General features: G+C 38.9%; 1 protein-coding gene and 1 long non-coding RNA gene across 9 annotated transcripts in view; one reads left to right on the forward strand and one right to left on the reverse strand.

Moving 5' to 3' along the window:
* LIMCH1 (LIM and calponin homology domains 1) overlaps positions 1-19,914 on the forward strand; it is a 172,636-nt gene that overhangs the window by 115,972 nt on the left and 36,750 nt on the right. For 5 of the 8 annotated variants that reach the window (XM_086891154.1, XM_086891161.1, XM_086891155.1 and 2 more), the window contains 10 exons: positions 3,960-4,250; positions 5,473-5,727; positions 6,960-7,304; positions 7,965-8,288; positions 8,840-9,073; positions 10,009-10,254; positions 11,410-11,445; positions 16,049-16,175; positions 18,893-19,047; positions 19,231-19,630. In XM_086891154.1, coding sequence (XP_086747280.1) covers positions 3,960-4,250; positions 5,473-5,727; positions 6,960-7,304; positions 7,965-8,288; positions 8,840-9,073; positions 10,009-10,254; positions 11,410-11,445; positions 16,049-16,175; positions 18,893-19,047; positions 19,231-19,630 — 2,413 coding nt within the window. The remainder of the gene's footprint in view (positions 1-3,959; positions 4,251-5,472; positions 5,728-6,959; positions 7,305-7,964; positions 8,289-8,839; positions 9,074-10,008; positions 10,255-11,409; positions 11,446-16,048; positions 16,176-18,892; positions 19,048-19,230; positions 19,631-19,914) is intronic. The other 3 variants (XM_086891159.1, XM_086891160.1, XM_086891157.1) reach the window with 2 other exon arrangements.
* LOC147652980 (uncharacterized) lies at positions 69-4,293 on the reverse strand. The gene is made up of 2 exons (XR_015287462.1): positions 1,987-4,293; positions 69-1,878 (listed from the first exon to the last, which is right to left on the reverse strand). It is a non-coding gene; the product is annotated as an uncharacterized LOC147652980 (long non-coding RNA).

Below are 19,914 nucleotides of genomic sequence, written 5' to 3' on the forward strand. Positions count from 1 at the left end.
TTCAGCAGACGTAATTTGACTGACTTTGGATTGGAATATATGTAGGTATTCACTTATTACATGTGTTATTTATTTTTGGATTTTTGTTCATTTTGGATATTTCCTATTCCTTAACTTGAGAGCTGAATGATGGCTAGGTTCACAGCCCATGCCTTTTCATCATCTCAATTTCTTCTGCTCATGGGGATGACCTGCAAAGTAGAGTTTTAGCTAGCATGTCAGAAGATTAGGCACTTACAAATGATCAAAATGGTTTGGCTAAAAGGTAAGTGTCCAAATGTCCTCCTGTCCAAAACATTTTGTTTTGGGCTGTGGGGTGAAATCCTAACAGTGAGTAGTTTAGCAGATGCTGGTCTACAGTCTGGGCTTTGAAATGTAGTAGGGAGAAGTGCAGCTCGTATGCGGTACAGTTCAGTGATAGGTGCAGTGCAGCTGGTGTGCAGCCACACAGATGTGCCATATGCAGATGAAATAGTCACAGAGTATATGCTGTCCCATGTCCTCAGGTCTGCTTCACTGTGTCAAGCTGTACTGAACAAGTGTTTATGTCTGATTGAGGGGTATTACTTTTGACAAAGTCCAGTACTAATGATGAGGAGCTATCTGGCATAAATTAGTTCTTCAGCCTCACTTAGTGCGCTAGTTGATTTGGAATCCATAAACCAGAGGAGTAATACCAAAATCCTATTCCGAGTCCAAGGTTGTAGTATGAATGGTAGTAATGTGGTGATACAGTAAAATGTAGTCACTGCTTGTGTTTAGCAGTGCATAACAAGCAGTTCTGTTTGCTTTTGGAGCATGCTCACCATGTTGAGAGACCCTTTTCCAGCTCTGTGCTTGATCTACTGCTCTGATGTCCACAAAGGAAGGATGTATGAACAAACGCCTGGTTCTTTCCTTGGACAATCTGTTGTCCTTACAGGCCTTTTGGAGAAGGGAGGAGAAACAACAATTTTTCTTCCTTGCTCTCCGTGGAAGCAACTTGTGGAATTTGGCAGCTGGAAGAAGGAGGAGATGATAATTTTCTGTCCCAGCTAAGGGTCAAAGAACTTTGTAACCCAAGCATCACAGTAGTGGAGCTGGAGCCTGCTTCTGAGGATTGTAGGAAAACACAGCAGAAAAGGCACTGGGAACAGAAGTCTGTAAGGAAAATCCTTTTTATGTGAAAGTGGAAGAATAGTGGGTGAGAAGGGAAGAGTTTAGTAGAGATGCTTTAGGATACAGGGGAGAGTTTAATCATATTTCTTTAAGTTTTACTATTCTTCTCTGAACATCTCCATATTATCCCTCTTCTTGCCATAAAATTGAATTTTCCATGCACTCAGGGCACTCAGCAATTCTCTATCCCTCTTGTTACTGTATTCTGGTGTTTTTTTCTTCCATACCTCTTATTCCCTCATCTTCAATTCCAGCCTTTCTTTTTAATTTTTTTTTCACCTGAGGTTGTCTGTTTTATTTTAGTTCCTTTGAGATGTTTACAGGCTGTTTCCTCTCAACTTATTGACCTCTGGAGGACACCTACTGTGACTTTTGAGTTCTACAAGGCATCTAATTGTTCCTAAAGCTTAAACTCAGTAGGGGACTTTTCTGAGTCCTGAACAGGAAAGATTTGAACTTGTGTGCAAATGTATTTTTTTGCTTGGAGTCTAAGTGCTTGTCTCCATTGCTGTACCATGTTCTAGGAAAGAGTTGATTTAGTTAGCTGAATTATATGCTATACAAATGCATGTCAAAAAGTAATTCCCCTTCCCAGAAGAATTGTCTCTTGCATGTTGTTTTATTGATATGTGCTCCTCCTTGCTTGCTTATTGCCTGCACATCTGTCTCTTAATTATGGTATCGTATAAGAAAGGCAAGGATCAAATTCATGGAGACACCCTAAAAAGAGAATAATTGTGTTTAAAGAGATGATGGAGAGGAGAATTTAGAGAGAAATGTGAGCAAGCATTTATGATATGTTTGTTGAAAAATAACATGGACTCTTACCTTGACAGACCATAGGGATCCAAAATCCTTCCATTGTTCTGAAATGCAATATGAGGATCCATAAGCCTGTATGAGACCTTGCTTCAGGGAGTGCAAATGCCTGCAGTCACTTTGAAAGCACCTGCTATACCAGCATCGACCCATTTACTGTTTCTGCAGCAGCTGGGGCTGGGTGTGCAAAAGCAATTTGCAGCTAAATCTACTATTTAGTCTTTGATATCTATACTGTGGTAAACTGACCTTAAAAAAAAAAACAAAACAAAAAACACTTTTGAAATGATCATAAACTGTTTCAGGAGACCCCAAAATGTCACAGCTAATCTTTGATTCCATGAAAAAAAATAATAAATGAATGGAAAACATTCTCAACCTAGAAACTGATTACTGAAGTCTAGTTACATAGTGAAAGCTGTAAGTTTCTCATTGCAATGACTCATAGTTGCACTTTTGAGTACTATAACTCAGTATTTCTTCATTGCCAAAAACAATGCTTTCAGAAATACTACATTTGGTGCTATTAGGCTTCACTAGCATTGGTGGATGTGAGAATGAAAAATCCAGCAGTTTTTACTAAACAATCACTTGGTAAGCCAGCTGTTTCTGAAGCTGTTGTGAATACTCATGAGGAAAAGGGACAGCAGTTCCCATGTGGAATGCTATTGGCCAGTGTTGTTCTGTTGCCTTAAGTGAAATCTTGATCCTTCAGAGAGATCTAAGGAAAAAGTTGCCTTTAGCTAATTTGAGACCATACTCTCCACATCACTAACAGGGAATCCTGTGTTTTTGTAGCATAAGAAGGCAAAGGCAAACTGTTTCATATGTTCTTTGAGCCTGAGCCAGGCTGGGCTGTCAGGGATGGTTTATGGCTTCCCCATTAAGTTTCTCCAGCAACTTCGTGGAGCAGTACTTTGAAAGGGCAGCTGAGAGCTTAAAATAAGAGGTGTATGTAGTGGGTTTGCAGGTATTTAAAATGTTTATATAATCTTTATATTTAAGATAGTAAACTCAGAGCAACCCCTGAGCTATTTAGATTGGCTTTCTTAATGCCAGTCTGTTTAATCCTTTGTGATCCCCTCTGTTTCACTTTGTACAGCAAGGTGTGCTACATGACAGAACAAATGCCTACTAAAGTACTGCATGGAACAGCCCTTGCTGCCCAACTTCCTAAAATATCAATACGAACAATTAGATCTTTAAATGTGGGAGTTGCCTAGCTCCTGCCATCTGTCTTTTCAGTTTGCCTGAGAGTATTGACCCTTACAAGCTAAAATAAGCTTAATCTTTATGGGTACCAGCTGTCAAGTGTCTTTATTGCCATAATCTTCAGTAACAGCAAGGCTGTGTTGATAACAGTTGTGTTTCTGACGAAGGCAGGTGGCAATGTTTTCCAGCATGCCAATATCACTGGTGTGCTATCATTGCAGCCACTGTAAGTCAGCATTGGCATAGGGGGCTTATTCTGTGCGAAAGGAAAGGTTAATCAGGAAAAGAATTAATCATGGTGCATGTGGGAAGAAAGCAGTTAAGTGTACTAGGGTAGACAGCCTCAGTGATTACTCAGATGAGGGATTTTTTTAATAGAGCTATTAAGAAAAATGCCAAATATCTGATATTTCAGGACTCAGCAACATTTGCCAGGGATCAGGTATTTGTATCACATTTCTTCCTTTGCTTGAAGTGTTCAAGAAGTTTGATACTGCCAGTTATGGTACTACATTCACTCCATCTCGTATGCTAAAATTTGTTCTTACTCATTCTTCCAGCTTTAGGTAAAATAAATAAAGGTGCAACACGCTGATTTTTTTTATATAAAGTCTTTGTGGATTTGCTACTTCTATATGATAAGATAATCTAACAGCAGCTCAGAGCATATTTGATTAACTGTGCATGCTTTTTGACCTGGAGATGGGTGCTGCACTGCTCTCTCCTCCCCTGGTGAATCAAGAGCTTTATTTAATTTTGCTCTGTGTCAGTAAAAAGACAATATGTGAAGACAGCGGAAGCACCCCAGACATTATCCTTCGCAAGGACAACCCCTTCATGACACATTATCAAGGAAAGGATTCTGGTTCAGAAGATGAAGCAGCCAGCAGAGTTCCTGATTTAGAAAAGGATGACTTTGCCACACGGAGAGCCAGAATGAATCAACCCAAACACGTAGCTCCATTTAATTCCTTTTTAGTTGGACCCTATACAAGTAAAGAGAAAGGTAAACTGGAAGATGTTAAAAAGCCATTGCAGATGGAAAAAAAGGAACATGCAAGGTGTGCATTCATGGTCTTACTCTTTCAATTATAATGCTTAATTTCATCATATGTTACTGTATAGGCCTAAAGCTGTCTTGACTACAAAAAAAAAAAACAACTTAGAGGTTACATTAAATGCAAATGCTTTATCATAAAATGAACCAAAGTTATTTTTTGTTAGAATATGAGGAGAAGTTTTAATTGGCTGTGAATATAAATAAGATAAAGGCAGGACACTTTTGTTATCTAAGCTCATGAGACAGATCATGAGCGTGAGTAGTGGAGAATAAAGTTAGAAAATATGTTTTTCATCCCAGCTCTTTTTCTGAGCTCCTTCAATGCATTTTCTGATGCATTTCTTTAATCTCATGCTCTTTCAATACCCTGCATAAAACACAGACCAGATGAGAATTTAGTTAAGGCACTGAATATATATGCCTGCACTGAATTATGTTGCACCTGGTCCTAATGTGTGTTATGCAGCCTTGGTTTGGGATCAGGAGTCACAAGGCTTCAGCCTAGGAAATCTCTTCTTTCTTCAGTTCAGTGATACAGGCCTTTATGAAGTTGCTGAAAACAAACACTTGCTAGGTAGAGATCTTTTTCAGGAAACAAGTATATTTGTTTTATTTGTGCAAACAATAGATAAAACCACTATATACACATGATGGGCAACTTTGACTGTAACAACTGATATGTTCAGAAAACTTCTAATATTTAGGAGCTCTTTTCAGTTTTCAAATGTGCCATTTAGTTGCTGGCAACTTGATTATATTAACATTTTCTAATGACCAGTTTGACAGGACATCTGAGGAGCACCTAACCAAATTTTAATAGTCCAATGCTATTGACATGACTCTTAAGATCAAAGAGATCTTTGAGAGCAAAACCTGAATTCACTATGTGAATAATATGCAAATGAGATATTTGTAACTACTTGAGAGAAAGCTAATTGTGGAAATGCTTAATAAAGTAATAACATAAAGATTTTTCTTACTTGAGCTGGGAATAGAAGTTCACATGGAGAAGTGGTCTCAGTAGTGCATGAGTGGGGTAGCATAGCTAAGAGGTTTGAACTTCAAATGATTCATTCCATGTTTACTTCCTAAAATTAGTGTGAAAGTAATATTATAAATTCAGTTTTATCTTCTTAAGCTCTGAACCTCTTCTTTTGATACTGATTTATAATTGCTTCCTCAAAATATCTTTCCTTGCTGAACCGGAATGTACATTAAATTAGAAGAAGACGGGTGCACGTGACATCAGTAAGGCAAATAGTTACAAACAAAGAGAACTCACTTCTGCAAAATAAGAAGACTGAGTCAGAGGAGGAACAGCAGGTGAAAGAGCTTGATAATGAGAGAGATGATTTGGCGAAACGGAAATCTCAAAGCATCCTTCCTCAGCTACAAGAAGATGTGCTTTTTGTCAATGCTTCTATAACAAAAGCAGATCTGGAGACCTGGAAAAGATTGAAAGTGTCAGGGGAGTCCAGGTATGGTTTCTGCTTGTGGACAGGATTGGCAAGCTGGAAAGCATGTTTAGTTTGCCACAATCTGCTGTGTGTGCTTGTGATTTTAAATTTGAAGAATGCCTTGTTGACAACCAGTCCTTACCTATTTCAGTTTTCAGGAGGAGTCTAAAAATTTGTACAGATATGCTACCCGTCATTAAATGAAAGTGTGAGAGCACAATAGTAGTTTCACGGTCACTTTTCTTGTGGATACTCTTAATATCAGAAAGGTCCTTCTTGTCATGTGGCTGAATTTGCTTCGAAGCTGCCTGAAGTTGAACAGCACAAAGTTCCAAGTGCCACTAATACACTAGCAACTACATTGCTCCTTACCAAGCTGTCTCCAGGACTTGGGAATATCACCTGAGGATCAGCATCTTTGCATTAATATCTCTGTGCTAGTCCAAGACCTGAGGTGATATATTGGCAGAGCATTGTACTCCAGTGCTGTGTAAATACACCAGCACTGTTTCTCACTGCAGCAGGGCTTTCAGGAGCCTCATTGTATGGTGTTTGTATGCTCTTGTTGTTAACAAAACCTCTACAAAGGGAGCCAGTATAGAGCAGCTATTCTAAGCTGTTTCCCTATGGAGATGGACTATAACACAGGCAGGTGATTTGTGACTCCAGTAGGAAAGGATAACAACTCCTAGCCTTCCTGTTTAGGTGCATGCCATTTTCCAATTAAAGATGGCTGTCTATTCTGGCATTCTTCTAACAATGTGGTTATTGTATGTCATTTTAGCCCTAATAAATCAAAACTCAATATATTTTTATCCTAAAGATATTAGCAGTCTCTCTGTTACTTTTGAGGTGATTTATTAAAATCAGGATTCAGTCTGCTTTGTTTAGGGTAAGTGAATTGCCCTTGCTCGTACTCCTATGCCACTGTAACTCCCTCATGCCAGGGTTTTAGTGCCATATGCGTGGCCTGGGTATGTGTGAGCAGATAGGGAAACTGTGGCCTTGTTAGAGTGAGGAACTGAATTTGGAACATACATTCCTTGCCCTTAGGAAGTGCTTCCATGGATGTACTCCCTGATTTCTCCCTACAGGTCTGCAGTATCTTTGCATTTTGCCATTTGCAACTAAGTAAATCACACCTGTGTCCTCGAATTTTAAAATAAAATCCCTTCAAAACCTTAGGAACATTTAATTTTTTTATTCTGAGGGTCTCATGTTGAGGGCATTCTTTTATTCCTCATTATGACCAGTGAAGAAGATTTCAGATGTTCCAGCAACACTTTGCCACCGACTGATATCACGGTGAAAGCGGTAGCCCAGGATGATTTTGCTGTCCGCAAAACCAGAGCAAACAAAAAGGCTGGTAGCCCCAGGCAGAAGTTTGTGCATTTTGGGCCAGTTACTGAGATTGATCAACAGAAATGGGACAAGCTCGTTATTGGCAGAGCTTCATCCAAGAGTGGAACAGAAGAGGAAAACAAGAAAGACGGTGTGGAGAGTCTCTCTGGTGCTGAAAGCTCTCCTTCAACCACTGCTGTCAGTCTTGGGTCTGCTGAACATGGCAGTGAAGTATCTGAGCCAGAAAATGAGTCCAGGTATTTGGTGTGGTTTAGGAACTGCTACTGAGCTGTAAATGAGACCTGTTCTTGCCAGATGCTGACCTGCATGGGAGTGAACTGCAGCTTTACATGCACGGCCTTGTTCAGAAGACATCTGATGTCTTCACAATATCTTAACGTGTTTAGGATTGCTCAAAATGCTGCACATAGGTCTTCCAAATGCTCAAAAATTCTGATGGGCAGTGAAGGCACTGGTATCTCAGAGGCTGAGCTATTGTTCATGATTTTTCTGCTGCTTGAATTCCAGCAGCTTTGCTCTGGCTGCTTTCAGCACATTAGGAATTTCTCATTCAGCTTGATGGCCTTACTGATCTTCAAAAAATGTTTTTTTCAAACCTAATGGATTTACTTTCTCTTTGAAGATGGTGTACTGCTGCTCTGTGTTTCTGGCATATATCTAGAGAATTATCTGGGTCCTTAACACATTAACAGATCTTACATTTCTTTGGCGTTTCTTTAATCACTTTGTGGCTGCAGCAAGAACTTTTAATGAATGCTTTTAGTAAGCAATTCATTCAGCTAAGTTTGTGTGTTTATGAAACATTTCCAAACTGAGTTAGATGACTCTTTTTCCTACCTTTCATTGCACCTGAGAATGTTTTGTCTGTCTCACCCTCCTCTCATTCTCATCACTAGTGAGGGAGGAGTCAAGTCAGGTACCAACAACTCTTGCAGAATTCCATCACCTGTACCAGCTTCTGTCATCTCTGAGGAACAAACCCCATGGAGTTTAAACAAACAGCAAGAAAACACCAAGGAAGAATGTGACAGGAATTTACCAGATATTGAGAGAGATGATATGTTGGTTAGAAGGATGGGAACTTTTCCAAGGCGTACCACAAGCTCTATTCCCATAAATTGTCCTCCTCTGTCAATAGCTCCTTATCTGCTGCAGCAGCAGCAGCAAGAGGAGGCTGTAGCTCGTGAAAAGGATTTGAAGACTCTGCAGGATGGAGAAAGGTCAGAGAACAGAAACAGATCCCTCTGAGCCTTGTTTGTGTGTGGTGTTAGCTTGGATCAGTCAGCCGTGTTGTGTCCCATTCTTCACATGGGCTTTAAAGATGTGTTTTATTCAGTCATCATGGCATGTGTTCTGTTTTGTAAAATTATTTACAAGAATGTATCCTATGAATATAAACCAGCCTGTTTTCTTTCATTATATTGAAGTACTTCTGTTGTTAATTGCTGTTCAGCATGAAAATAGTCTTTCATCTTTTGGGGGGATTTCTTTTGCAATCCATGGTGCTTTCTCTAGATTTTTATGCCAGCTTCCAAGTGAGTAGGTTGTCACATAGATTTGTATGCAATTCCCAGCTTCTAACAAATCACCTACATAAGTGTGGGGTTCAACATAACCTTACTGCCTGTGCTGTGGCTTAAGATGCCTAGTTTGCCTAGGTGTCCATCATTCTCAACTTTGTTTTGAGTAATAGTACCCCACATTTCCTAAGCAGCCACTTCTGTACAAGTGAGCATTATCATGGAACAGTGTCACTTGTCTCTCTGAGCAGTATTGTCACAAAAGAAGAGAGCCATGAACAGCTTGAAATCCCTCAGCTGCAGAGTGATGGGACAGAAAACAACGTGAAATTTCCAGACCCACAAAGAGATGACATGTTAGCCAGAAGAACTGGAGCTTTTCTTAAACAGCCTGGGCCCAATGTTAAGCAGTTCCTGCCCATGCCATTTTCAAAGCAGCAGAATAAGCAGGGCACAGCTACAGAACTTGAGAAGAAAACCACGAGGTAAGAAAGTTGTGTTTTCCTCCGCCCCATTTAGCTAGCCCTGTGGGCTGTTGGTCAAGATCTCTTTATCAGGAAGATTTGCTGGTGGCCCAGTAGTGATTATTTTCATGCTTGTCCTCAGTTATTTGCTAATCCTTTCTGCTCAGCAGAAGGCAGTAGAAAGTTTCTGGCCCTTTTAGAAGAGCTGTGTAGAGACCCAGAGAGAAGCTCTACCAGATGCAAAATTCTAGCAATGTGTGGAAACAGATCTATGTAGCAATTACATTTGCATTACATTTGCAGAGGTTTCTGGTTAAATATGAGGTAATCATTACAAATGTTTCCAAGTAGAAATAGGGATGCTGGATGTAGTAGGTTAGATGACTGTCTGTGGCTTAACTAGTGTCAGTGACTTCCTAACAGGATATCTAGAGATCCCGAGATTCTTCCTGATAATGCTCGATATCTGTCTCAGCACCATTGTTCAGATGTTTTAGGCTGAGTGAGTGTTGAAGCTTTTGAACAGAGTTATCATTTGGTGGTTGAGCCACATGCAAGCATGAGTGGAAAGGTTCTTACTCATCAGCCTCTTCAGCAGAGTTTTTGAGGAGAAGGATATGCATGCAACAGTACAGACGTACATCTCAGCCAGGAGAAAACAAACCTGTCCTCTACCATAGAATTCACCAGTGGCTTGGTGATAAAAAGACTTAATACTTTAATTTTCAGTGGTGTTCCAGACAGTTTATTTTCTGACTTAAAATAATAGTACAATCATTAGACTTTTAAAATTATGCTTTTTTTCTCCTTCCCCTCTTAGCTTGTCCTGTGTCAGCTATTTGGGTTTGTAGGGCTGGTTATTTGTTAACTTAAAGTTATGCTTCTCATTATGTATGTGTGATTTTTGAAATGTTGCTTAATACATCCCTTTGCACCACTGCCTTTGGCTCACTCAGGCCTGAAAAATGTCCACAAGTCTACACTAATAGCTCTGGAAAACCTGCAATAGAACCACCGCAAGAACAGCCGCAAGGGCAGAAGGACAGTCTCCCACCTACAGGACAAGATGAGATTATTAGTACTGCCAAAGTGGCTGAAGATGACCACAATGAAGTCCACCTTGGTCAAACATCTAAGCTTCAGGCGGTTCCTGAGGAAAACAAAATGGAAACACTTTCATCCAAGGATGAGCATCTGCAAACGTGAGCTTTCTGGTGTGAATCACGCAGCTTGTACACCCATGTGTGCACTCTTCAGAGCTCACATTGCGCATTGCCTGGTGTGTTTTCAGTCCAGACTAAAACACTGTATGTCAGTAATACACATTTTAGAAACAAAAATAGTTGTATAATGCATTTTATTTTGATTTTTCAAAAATATGTAACTGAAAGCTAAGTGATATGAATATTTGATTATATATACTGAATTGCAAGAAAAGTTTATGAAGAGATGCTAAAATAGACTCTACACATTGAGAGATGATTATTCTATTTCTCCCATGATTAGAAATATTGTAGTATTGACTTTTGCGCTTGATGCTCTTTTATGATAAATCCCAGATCTAAATCTGTGGTTTGCATAGCTCTAAACAAGACTAAAATTTTAGTGAATGCTGCTGGTTTGTGTATTACTGGAAACTTTTTTCAGCTATACTCTCCCACCCTGAGGAAAGAAAATCAAAACCAACTAACAACAAAAAAAAAACCAACCAAAGAGCAAACAAAACAATAAAAACTCCAAACCAACCAACCAGCCTACCAACCAACGAAGAAAAACCAAAAAACCCCTTCCCTCACCAAAACAACAACAAAACAAAGAATAAACAAAACCAAAAACAACTAAAAAGTCAACCAAACAAACCAAAAAACAAAGAAATCCCCAAACACCAAAACAAGCCCTACAAAAAGAAGAAGGAAATCCTGTGACTCACTTTCTGGCTATAATATTTGTCCCTTTCATGTTTCAGTAACGGTGGCACTAAGCACTGCTGTGGAATGTAACTGTTAAGTTTTGTCTCCATTCATTGCATGTGTGGCACATGGTAAATGCTAAGACATTGTCTGTTTTCAATAACTATTTTCTACACATATTTTAGATATACTTCAATTTTTTTATATAATGTGGGGCATAAGTATGTGTTTAAGGAGGGATGAGTGGTGTAGATGTACATGTTCTTATGTAGTTTGACCTCAGGATGATCAGGTAAGTCTTGTTTGATGATAATCCCTGAACAGTATGGGGTTTTTTTTGTCTCAGCTTTATTAGTAGATGTGACAGTTGTGCAAACTATATGGGTCCAGTTGCAATTACTACTTAATGTATTTATCCGCAATCTAATTTTATATTTGGTCTTGTAGATTCGGCCCCAGAACTGCTGTGTCTGATGACGCAGAGTAAGTTGTCTTGTGTGCACAAGATTCTGTTTTAAACAACTTACACTGCATGCTTTCCCATCTTTCTACTAATTTAAAATGCAGTTGATGCATCATTATTATTATTATTTTGCAGTGTTTTGGCAAATAAATTTTTCAGACAGCCCTGAAAAATGGAATGCGATATGGCTTACATCAAAGTTAAGAATAATTCCTATATAAAAGCCCATAAAAACTAAGCGTAATACTAATGTCCAGCTGTTGCTTAAAGTATTGATTCCTCTTTTTTTCTTTTATTTTGTCTTGGTTTACTTCTGAATTTCCATTGCCTCTAATCAGCTACAGGTAAAGAGTTGGGTTGAATCTGGGTGTTGAAAAAAAAAATGAAGTATGAGGAGGAACAGGAAGAAATAAAGACATTCCAAAGCAAAATAATATTATTGTGACCTTCAGAATAATTACCAGGAATACACATCTTTAGCTGAGCCTTTATTCTCTTTAAAAAACTTTATATTCAATCCCTAAATCCTTAGTCCCTTAAGTTTTATTTAATAATGTACTAAATTTCAGTTTTTAAGCTTTTCACCTCAATGCATCACTTTTCATAGAAGAAGAAGAATTGACATTTATTACACTCAAAAATTTTAATTGTTCATGTAAGCATACAAACTTTAGTACAGAATAGTATGCAATGTCATTTGGAAAGCTCTTTGGAAGTATCAGCTATTTAGAAGAGAAGTAGTTAGGAACTACGCACATAATAATATCCTTAATGTCCTGTTCACATAAATGCTCATGACCTTCTCTGTCTCTCAGATGAAATCCCAAAATAGAAAGAGTGTGGAGTGTTGTAAGGGTTTTATAATGAGTACACAGAGACTCAGATGCAATTTTTCACCTTTTTCTCTAATGACAAAGCTTAGAATGATGGGCTGAGTGTTCTTTACAAGTTCTGTAATACCTTTATGCTGAGAAAAGCCTCTGTTCTCTGATTACAGAGTAAACATGATAATTTTCAAGCAGTAGGAATCTGTCCAATCAAATGGAGGGATGATACAAAAAGAGCAATATAACATACAAGTGCTATAGTTAACAATGGGAATGTTCCAACTCTTTCAGAAAGCCTGCTTATAGGATTAATTTTTTCATCTGTGCGTGTCTCTATTAATTGCAGTCATGACAGAAGGTACGTGGAGATGCCTTCAAAGAGGCGTTGTAATGGGCTTGGTGGTATAATATAAGAGTAGCAACAATCAATAAATCATATTGCTTATGCCATACTGATTCTGATTTTGTTTTAAAAGGCAAAACAATTGATGTTCAAACCTCACTGTCATCCTTTCCAGATGTGCTACAGTTTACAGAGCAACTATTTTCCTACATTCTCTTTTAAGTTCTTATAAAAGTAAGACCGTGTTTTCCCATCTAAAGACAAAGTATTTATGGAGGCAGTCTAATAAAACTTGTTTCTCAAGTAGGAAAAATAAATTGAATTGACATTTAAAATACTTTTAAAATGTTTGTCAAGTCCATATTGAAAACTATAACTTGAATTCAGTCTTAGACTAGATTCTCTGTATTACAGCAGTAAAACTAATAAAACACCTTTTATTAGACTGTCAAAGTTCCCTTTGCTAATTAGAGGAAAACTAGATATTGTCATCAGCCCTGGTCTGTCTCAGCATCCAGAAAAGACAATACTTAGTGTGCTGCTGCTGATCAGGCCCATTCCCATCTCCTGAAGAGAGAGAATTCTGGTGATACTCTGATAGTCCAATGTGAGTTTAGACTCCTAGTGAGCTGAGACTTTTGAGTATTTCTTTACTAGAGTCTGATTTTGAGCCAGTCTGTCCCTTTTTATGTTTTGTTGGAGTTTCTTAAGTCTTAGTATGACTGTAAAATGGTAATGTAGCCACATAATAAATGCCTTACTTAAGGATTTTTAACATATTTCCATAAAAAGATTTTTTACCTCATCTCTCACTTTTAAAATACTAAACTCTGCAGTCCTTCGGATTTTTTTTTTAATCCAAAATTTACTTAGACCTGTTAAAAAAAAAAGAAATTGCTGCATGATATCATTGACAAGAACAACTGTAACTTTTGATAATAAAGCAGTGTAGCTTGAAAATCCTGTCATCCCAAATAACTTTTGGTCTCTACAGTGCTTTTTTCCCAGATCATTGTTAGAATGACAGGTTTGGTACACCGGTCAGCAGAAAGGCCTCTTGCTTCAGGACAGAATTTGTATACAATCTCTGGAGTTGTGCCAATGTCAGAAAGTTGATGAACTTCAACTTAGTGCAGTTACATATTCCCTGTCTATCTGTGTGCTATGGGCCTGCTGGCCCAGCATGTGGTTGAAGGAAGGAGTAAATCTAATTCTGTTCATGGAGGAGTTTATGATTGTCTGGAGCCATTTGTAGATAATACAAGACAGAAACAGGACGAAATTATGTAGGACTCACAGTGAAAAGTGTCTTTTGATAGAAGCTCAGAGTTTTGGCCTCTGATTCTTTTCTAAGGTTGAACTTGTCAGGCAGAGAAGTTGATGTAGAAGACCTTTCAGTTGTTTTTGTCCATGTACTCAGGAAGGTAGGTTTTTCTCCTCAATTACTACATGTTGGTCAGAGTGGAGCACAGTGCTTTGAGATGGGACTCCTTCAGATTGCTGTCTTGGGAAGATACTGTTGTGGAATAACATGCTGCTGCAGAGCTGAAGTTTGAACCAACCTAGTTGCTTGTGCATAACAATGAAGGCCCAGCAGCAGGAGGTGACTGCTGGAGTAGGAGGTGCATCTGGGGTTGTAGTGTATAGTTTGACTCCTGGCCAAGGCTAAAGCCTTTGCCAGAGAACCTTTTTTATTGCATTGCTAATAGTTATAAAACCTGTTGCTGCCTTTGTGCACCCTGTGAGACCTGCATGAATTCAGGGAACATAGATTAGACTTACATTAGGTAATCCAGGTACTCCTGCTAGAAGGGCAAGATTTTTCCATCCCAAATGTCAAAGAGTGTGTGCTCATGCACTCGACTAGGACCAGTAACCACCATTTCAGGTCTTACCTTTTCTCCTACTGCATGTGAATGAAAAATTCTTCAGCGCGAGGAAAGAGTACAAGAGAGGAGCTACACAACCAGCTTGACCCCATAGGCACAAGGTATCAAACACTGAACACTAAAGGTTTCTTAGTATGAGTGTCAAAAGCTCTTGGAAAACTGGAATAAACCGTATAAGCACGACCTTATTGCAAGTTATGCATCTCCCAACCTACCTCACCAGTCTGCCAAATATGATTGATATTGAAGTTTTAAAAACAACAACACTTGCCATCTCTTTAGGGTCTGTTATTTAGGAGTGTTCCAATCCAATCCTGAACAATGCAAATGTTAAAATACCCACAGAAAAACCCAAATTAGTGTAACCCTCAGCACTCTGTTTAAGGGGTGAAGCACAGTAATATGTTAACTTCACTGTTCATGCTTAAAGGCAATAGGATGTTTATTCTGTCCTTCATTTCTGAGTAAATACCTACTTAGCAGGATGGAATCTGTGCATGCCCTTTTCCATACACTGTCCAGACCTTTTAAGTTTTCCTTTGAGAGTGGCATTCCCGTCTTTGCTTGCCTGAATACAAATGCTGGTTCATAAATATATGCACAGCTTTCCATGACTGTTCACTTCAATTACTGTGGACAGAGTTGCCCACAATTTTATCTTCATTGGGTGCTTCTCCTGCCAGTTGGCTCATTGGCTCAAATGAATAAAGCTGAAGGTTATCATTCGAGGACTGCTGTGAAATCACTTCATGTGGAGCTGCATGGCTTTCTTTTGGTTTTTTTTTGCTTTGAATGGCACAACTGAGGTCATGTTTGACTAATAATAGGTAGTAGAGGTGGAGTAGTAAGCATGTTATCTTTGTGTGAAGATCTTTGTATAATATAAAGAGATGTATAATATCAAACCATAACCTTTTTATTCCTTTAATTCTCCAAAGGTCAGAGACGTAAATAGAAAAAAAAACAACACTTTTTTGTCTTTGACATCATCTTTTCCTTGTTAGGTTAGCTGTGTTAATAAGTTGTGCTGGTAGCACTGAATTTCTTCAAGGCGGGGAAGGGAGGACAGGGAAGGGAAGAAAGTACCATGCAATTTGAACTGAGCATACTTCTCTGGATTTGTAGCAATAGCATGTAGCTGGCCATGCTGCCCTTGATGTACTTCTCAAGCCTTCTTTTACCCTGAAAGGGAAACTTCCGTCTCTGGTGTTAATCAAAGCAATCTTGAAAATCCATTGGGCACAAATCTTCAGAAAGTAGAACATTCAGAAATGTTCTGAATGATAGAATGATTTTAGCAAGAGCTATTGATGGAAGTGTAAAGTTAGTAGTGAGAGACAAAGTTGTGGTCGACTAACAAAATGGGAACTCGAGGAGTGTAATGCCTGTGGGAGCTATAGGAATGCTAACAAGCCTGTCTGAGGCACTGCTGCTTTTGGGAGCTTTGTAACAGTGCAGGTGTCTGATTCTGCTGCAGCACCCTCATGTGGCTGCAGCTCTTACAAGCTGAAGGAATATAAGCCCCTAAATAAGACCGGGCCTGTTGTTATTTTCCCCTGTTTAGGAGTATGAGTATGTTTGACATGAGATGTGAAGAAGAAGCTGTAGCTCAGCCTCATAGCAAAGCTCGCCATGAGAAGCTGCAGAACATACACAACCAGCTGAAAGAGGACGAGACCAGATGGCAAGATGTGAGTATACAACAGTGTCTGCAATGCTGGCAGGCACTGAGGCCAGCCAGCTAGGCAAAAACAGGACAACCTGCTAAATCTGCACTTGCTGTCAAGTCCTTAAAATAATCAGGAGAGCTCTTTTTTACCTCGGTGGGTTGTTGCAAAAAGCGTAGAAGTTCATAACTTGATATAAATCAAAGAGTACAAGATCTTGCAGTCCCTCTGCCTGTTTACCAGGTTTTGTTCTTTTTTCAAAAAATGTAAAGAAACTGTGATTAGGTAAAAACAAATGGAAGAACAACTTCTAACTGCTGGCTTCTCTAACCTTTCTGATTAGTCAATGTCCAAATTGACAAAATACAAGACTAAGTAGGACAGAGAATAAATAGGTCAGCCTTTCCTGTAGTAAATTTGCATAGATACAGAAAATGTTAATGTTTTCCATCTTGTCCAAGCAAACAAATGGCACTTCACATTAGCTACACCCTGATGTGGTTTACAAGGCCTTTCCAAATCCTCTTTCCTTGGTGTATTTTTTTAAGCTGTCCAGGCTCTTGGCATTGTCTGCAGCAAATTAGTAAAACATGATCTTCAGGTAAGTTTGTTTTAAATTTGATTTTAAATGAGGAATCTGGGATATTTTTTAAATTAAGAAAAAAAACAAAACACAATAAAACACATCTCTTCAAGTATGGTAGTTTCTCATTACAAGCAGAGCTTCTGTGAAACACCTCAGAGAAGTTTTAGGTAGAAAATTCAAAGAAAAGTTAAGAACAAATTGCATATACGCTAAGAAGTGACTTACAGTAGAACAATGAAAGACTTCAGCTGAAAGGTCTGTATGTGTGGGAAGCCATAATTTCCCAGCAGAGATAAGAATAAATCCAAAGGCAATCAAGAAGTTTGAGAACTCTGCTGTTGAATTGAAAATCCTCTGAGCTAAAGTTCCTATATTTTCTGGGCCCTCAGCACCTTCTACCATAAACTAAAATTTCTGAAGGAGTACTTGATTAGAATGTCCTTGGCATTCTGAAGTCTTTATAGTGACCTGTGTCATGGTCTGATATTTTAGATGCCCATAAATTTGCCAACAATTAACAGTTTCATGGCTTTTTAAAATTATTCTAAAGCATCAGAACTGGAAAAAATAAACATGTCTGGTTTTTAATTACGAAAAGAGAAGGAGGGCTTATGTTAGGAAATTTGCTAATGAAAAACTAATTTCCAAACAATAGATATTAGTGGAAGTAGCTGAATAAATAAATGCTTTGGTACTTCAATGAGAATAATTAGTAACTGAGGAAAATGATAGACCTATGTTTCATGAGGGGGAATATAGACTGATATATGTAGGTTATGTGGAGAAGTACACTTTAATGAACACTCCCATAAGTGTAGCATCAATAATTTGTGGTTTTAAGCTAAATTGAATGTGACAATGTTTTTTCCTGATTTTAATAAAATAAGTTATGCTTGCAGTACCTTCTGCTGTTTACCAATAAAAATGCAATTAAAATATCAGGAAACCATGTAAATAATGAAATAGCCTTTGAACTGAGTATGTGTTATGAATATCTGGTTTTTATTAAAACCAAAATTTGTTAGAGTGCATGAAATATAATCTATATACTAATCTCCTGATGTTGAAAAGTTAAAGACAAATGTTCCTTTCTAGTTTCCTAGGAAGCTATTTTTCTTTGCAGAAGTTCTGCAGTCGTTACTTTCTACATGTAAAATTTTGTTCCTTTGCTAGCTGTCTGCAAAGAAATTTTGCAGTTTAGAAAACTTCTTTACTGTAATTCTTGTACTGTGAAAAAGATCCTGCTTCTGTATCCTCCAGGATCTGTGGATTCATAAAGGATGCAAGACATCACAGGGGCCCGTAACAGGTATCTCCTGTGACTCTGTGGTTTAGTGTCAGGCTAGATTTTCAGAAAAGGCAGAGAACCAGATTCAGGCAAACTTCTGTACAATTTCAGGCAGGCAGATTCCAAAAAGACTGAGATTGTTACTTCAACAAGGACATCTCTATATAGCTGGATACAAACCATAGGCTTTTTACTCTGTCGTCTCTCACACCAGCCAGGTATGAGCCATGTCACTCCCTAACCTCTCTTGCTCACATCTCTATCCAAAATATTGCAGGGTGGCCACGATGAAAAATTTAAATTTTGATGCTGCACTGGATTTTCCCATCAGAACACCCCAATATCATGGGTCAACCATATTTGCATATAGCTGACTGATAACATGGACCAAGTACAGAGGCATCAGCTCTCCAAAGCAGACTATCAGTGCAGCTGTACCTCGTGGTGAAACAACATCCATTCTTCCAACAAACCCTTGCTTCCCACATATCTGATTATTAAAATTCTTCACCAAACATATTTTTTTTTACTTAATCTTTCTGGGGAATTGGATTTTGTCCCTATTGTTGGCCCAAGTGAAAATGACTGGTCTGTTTAGGCCAAATTTCCTGCCAAAAGCAAAGTAAGCAGTGAAGCTATGAAATCTTTACTGGATCCTGCTGTTAGCAGAAAACTCAGACAACATCTTCATTTATGGCACGATCTCCTCTTGTCATTGAAATAAACAATGCTGCCTACAGCTCCTGATAGGAGCCTAGTCCACAAGCAAGAACAAGTATTGCAACAGGCTGCTTGGGTTCACTGTTACCTGCAGCCACTTTTTAGTTATTTGTAACTCTGCATTCAAGTGCTTTCCTTCTCTCACAGGACCTGGCTCGGTGGAAGAGTCGTCGAAGGAGTGCTTCACAGGATTTAATTAAAAAGGAAGCTGAGAGGAAGAAAATGGAGAGGTTATTGGCTGGAGACGGCACGAATGAGCGCAGAAAAAGCATCAAAACCTACCGAGAAATCGTGGAGGAGAAGTACGTTGTTTTCCTGGAGTGTAGTGGCATGTCTGAAAATGCTGTGTGCTCCATAGGTGATAGGTAACTGTGGGCAGCCATGCCTGCAAGCCTGAGTGAGGGAGAGGGGAGAATGTTGAAGAGGAAATGGGTGTGATTTCCAGTGTTAACGCAATGGTTTCTTTTGTGTTGTCTTTCTTGCAGAGAGAGAAGGGAGCGGGAGCTTCATGAGGCGTACAAGAATGCAAAGACACCAGAGGAGGCTGAGAGCATCCTCCAGCAGTACACTGAAAGATTCACTATCAGTGAAGCTGTCCTTGAGCGTTTGCAGATGCCAAAAATCCTGGAAAGAAGCCATTCAGTGGAACCAAATTCCCCACTGAAAGACCCAAATCCTCTGAGATATTTAAGACAACAGTCACTTCCTGCTCCAAAATTCACTGCCACAATTGAAGCAACCATTGTTCCCACCACTGAACTAGAGCCCAGCAGTTCAACAGGACGCACATCTCCCAGCAAAAGTGTCTCCAAGGCTGTGCCTATGCTGACACCCAAGCCTTACTCACAACCCAAAAACACACAGGAAGTTTTAAAGAACTTTAAGGTAGGATACATCATGTGCCCCAAAGTCAACCAGCAGGCAAAGAGGCATCTGAACATAGAAATGTTTAATGCAATTATGTAGAAAATCGTGTCAGCATTCTGATAATATAAAACTCAGCTTCATGTTTAGTGGCTTCTTCATATTTACCAGTCTTCTTAGAATCTTGACCTCTTCAGACCTAAATATTTGCACTGGTTGTTTTTCCTCAGACTAAATTTGTTTAGGGAAAGGGGACATTGAAGAAAAAAGCAAGGTGTTTCCTCAGAAAATTTTTAGAAAAGAGT

Source organism: Cyanistes caeruleus, chromosome 5, assembly GCF_971803275.1.
Source record: "Cyanistes caeruleus chromosome 5, bCyaCae1.hap1.1, whole genome shotgun sequence".
Classification (NCBI taxonomy): Eukaryota; Metazoa; Chordata; class Aves; order Passeriformes; family Paridae; genus Cyanistes; species Cyanistes caeruleus.